The sequence below is a fragment of the Perkinsus marinus genome, assembly GCF_000006405.1.
Source record: "Perkinsus marinus ATCC 50983 genomic scaffold scf_1104296935982, whole genome shotgun sequence".
NCBI classification, from domain to species: Eukaryota; Perkinsozoa; order Perkinsida; family Perkinsidae; genus Perkinsus; species Perkinsus marinus.
Window position 1 is genome coordinate 1 of NW_003214268.1, and position 3,653 is coordinate 3,653.

Below are 3,653 nucleotides of genomic sequence, written 5' to 3' on the forward strand. Positions count from 1 at the left end.
CACATCAGTTTGGTGAGTACTGACCAACACATTTCCTGAGCCGACCACCAGTAGCGATCGGATCACAGTGTTCCACACCTATCCCTCAATATACTACGGCCAGTAGATCAAATCGCCGATCACCGGTGAAGACTATGTAAATCGGCATTGAATTCTATTACACCCATATAACAACTACCTTCGTTTTCGTAGAACTTATACGATGCATCATCTTTTATTTTACCAAACCCAACAATAAGTATGTGTATTATCTACATAACAACAACCCTCAGTCATCACTCACAAGAGAGTCCTTATAACGGTTCAAGACGCTGCACGGCTTATGCATTTTCCGAGAGCTATGCTCCACTACTGAACCCCTATGCTGGTGGAAGGAGTGCTGCTATACTTCAATTCCTCTCCACACCACCAAAGGAGGACCTTTTTCAAGCCTAGCCAAGAGAATTCTACCCATAGCTGGAGTTCGCCCAAACGTCGAGCCAGTCGAAGATGCCCCCTCCGCCCGAGTACTACCGCAACCATAAATACTATTGGTATGACAATATCCAAGTCACCAAGGTCACTTTGGAGCAAAGTGTATCCCGAGGCGATCAAAATTAGCAGAGACGTAACTGAGCACCGTATAAATGCCTCAGTGCGTTAAGCATGCATTATACCAATCGAACGACACGGGTTCAATTACCAATGACTTCATTTACAACGCTGAGCATCTGTGATATCACGTCCAGCGCCTTCAACCCGTATCCATTATATGCATACCACCACATATGCAACACTTGGAATAATAACACCAACGCCTGCCAGAGACAACATCCCACAATAAACCACAGAAATCCAAACATACTCAAAACTAAGGAGTTGACCCGAAAATAACATCAAAATTGTAGCCGAATTCGAAGTGGTATACGAGCACGCAGCACCACAGTTATACTAAGGATTCCCTCGACTGGATCCCTCCCCCTCCCTCCTCACTTGAAGTGATATGATACAAGCTAGTGTTATGACAAGGGGATGCAACGACTCAGCTGAGCGGATAAAACGGCGACATGCCAGGTAAAAACGGTACGAGAATGCACCTGTACATCAAGTTCGTAATTAAACTACAGTGCACAGCAAGCCGTTATGAGCCGTACAACGACTTCAATTTTGTCAAATTGGAGTAACATCAACATGATAACAATGTGATACGATAACAACGTTTCAGAGTTATTCCGTAGTCTATATTCGTACTCTCAAAGTGAAAAAAAGCCATCTCGAAAGTCTACATATGTATAACTGTTTGGATAATCGCCAATCTAGACTGAGATGGAAGATCATCCTCACCATATATTAAAACCTGCATAAGAAGTAGCCACTGTACGCCACTTCGCTCCGCTGAGAATTCACTGCCGTCCGGTTGTGTTGCTATAAACTCGAATCTAAGGTTCATCTCGACAAGATACAGATCAGGCCCGATTCTGGTCATCACCTTAATCGCCCAGGGATGTCGGTGAAATAATTATGCTCGCAATCGCTGATCGCCCAATACCAAACTCGTGGATGCTTGGATGTGTACAAGTGGCCCTGACATATGAATAGAGGGGCCGCTATGCCAGAGGACTATACTCTTGAGATATCTATTTGGCGAATACAGGCCCCTATGCCAGAGGACTATACTCTTGAGATATCTATTTGGTGAATACGGGCCCCTATGCCAGAGGACCATACTATTGAGATATCTATTTGGCGAATACGGGGTCGCTATGCCAGAGGACTACACTATTCAAATATCTATTTGGCGAATACGGGGCCGCTATGCCAGAGGACAACCCTGTAGAAATATCTATTCGGCGAATACGGGACCGCTATGCCAGAGGACTATGCCATTGAAATATCCATTTGATGAATATGGGGCCGCTATGCCAGAGGACAACTCTGTTGAAATATCTATTCGGCGAATATAAGACCGCTATGCCAGAGGACTATGCTATTGAAATATCCATTTGGCGAATACGGGACCGCTATACCAGAGGACTATACCACTAAGATATCTACTCGTCGAATAGGGTGTGTGCTATGAATTATCAATTGCACTGGTTTCGAATCAGTTCTCATTGTAGAAGACGATCCAGATGCAAAAACTCGCTAACTCGTACATCCCGAATCGATAATTTCTGTTACATAACCCCGCGTACAAGTCTACCCGTCAGAATTCCCCCCAGTATTATTTTGTACCTATTACAACTGCTTGAAACAACTTATGAGCTCGTAAACAGAAATTGACATATGAAAATAATGTCCTACCATGACCCCTATTACTTCAATCCATGGTCCCCACTCCCCACCAGCTGGTAGGGCTATCATCATCGTACCATCCTGTACTGTCCGCTTTCTACATTCCACCTCCATCTCGGCTCTCAAGAAGGAGTCCTCTCGATATCTAATGAGACCCCATTAGCCAAGCTCAGCAGTTTACATACGAATTCGGGTAGAAATGTGCAGGAACCAATAAGAGTTTCCCAGCTGTAGAATCACCAGTGTTGGAGGAATTAATGTTCGCCTTCCTCAGCTCAGCTCAGAAGTTTCCTCATCAATTCGGTAAAAGTGTACAGAAACTAACGAGAACTTGCTCAAAATTTCCATAGTGTCACCAACACGTAGTGGACCATGTGCATATTTTCCCTTCCCCCACTACTACTACATATCCACAGGCAGGAATATCAGCTCATTCGTATGATTCCTAATCGTCTGAATGCGAAGCTTCCAAGTTCCTCTACCTAACAGTAATAACACCTTCCATTCCACAATAGTTTACAGAATTATTTATTCCAAATGAATGCATAGTGTATGGGGGAAATAAACACATGGTCAACCACATTTGTTGGTGACAACACGGAAATTCGGACGAAACCCTGGGAATTCTGATTGGTTCCTGTACACTTCCCCCCGAATTCGTGAGGAGACTCCTGAGCTCAGCCGAGGAAGTGAATATACATTCCAACGCTGCTCACACGTATCACTCTCAAATGTGTTGAGCAATTATTATGGCTCCTCTAACCTTGCACTCCACCACGAGTGTTTGATGAGGATTGGAGCGCACAGAAGAATAGCCAATTCTGGAACTGGGAGCGAAGTCAGTTCACACAGATTCGAGACTTTAACTGTCCTGAAACTGTACCACGAATGAAACATGGTACTACAGTCAGTTAAAGTGTGACACAAACGGACGGAACAGGATGTCAGTATTGTAATGGGAGTTTCCTCACTAATAGTGCGCCCTCGAGATTTCACCATCTTCTAACTCACCAATATGATATCTAAACTTCGACACATACCTCCACTTGGAGTCGCTCGTTTTATTGCCTCCCAGTCTGATCCCACCGGACTGGAATTTAGCCTGGACCCTGGCAAGGAGGGATAATAACAGAAGGAATGCGATACTCATCGTGTTCATAAATTCACAACTGTTGAATTCTTTTTCTTGGAACAGAATTACACAAAGTCTGGCATGGTATGTTATACGTGTCACAAGTGGGATGTTCATCAACCTTCACCAACTAAAGGAATAAACAAACCCCTCTAAGGAACAATGATCAGTAGTTAAGACCGAAAGTTTCGTTGATTCTCTTGTTATCTCGCATCTTATCAACATGTGCACTAATTCATGGATATCT

At 43.9% G+C, this 3,653-nt stretch overlaps 1 protein-coding gene across 1 annotated transcript; it reads right to left on the minus strand.

Annotated features, from left to right (window-relative positions):
* Positions 1 to 225: 225 nt before the first annotated feature.
* Pmar_PMAR028069 (Integral membrane protein GPR180 precursor, putative) lies at positions 226 to 3,445 on the minus strand (the record flags this gene model as incomplete). Its single annotated transcript, XM_002783837.1, has 9 exons — positions 226 to 251; positions 514 to 611; positions 683 to 797; positions 973 to 1,076; positions 1,324 to 1,418; positions 1,469 to 1,563; positions 2,299 to 2,419; positions 2,681 to 2,756; positions 3,286 to 3,445. Coding segments are annotated over 9 exons (890 nt in total), but the record flags the coding sequence as incomplete, so codon positions are not given.
* Positions 3,446 to 3,653: the final 208 nt, after the last annotated feature.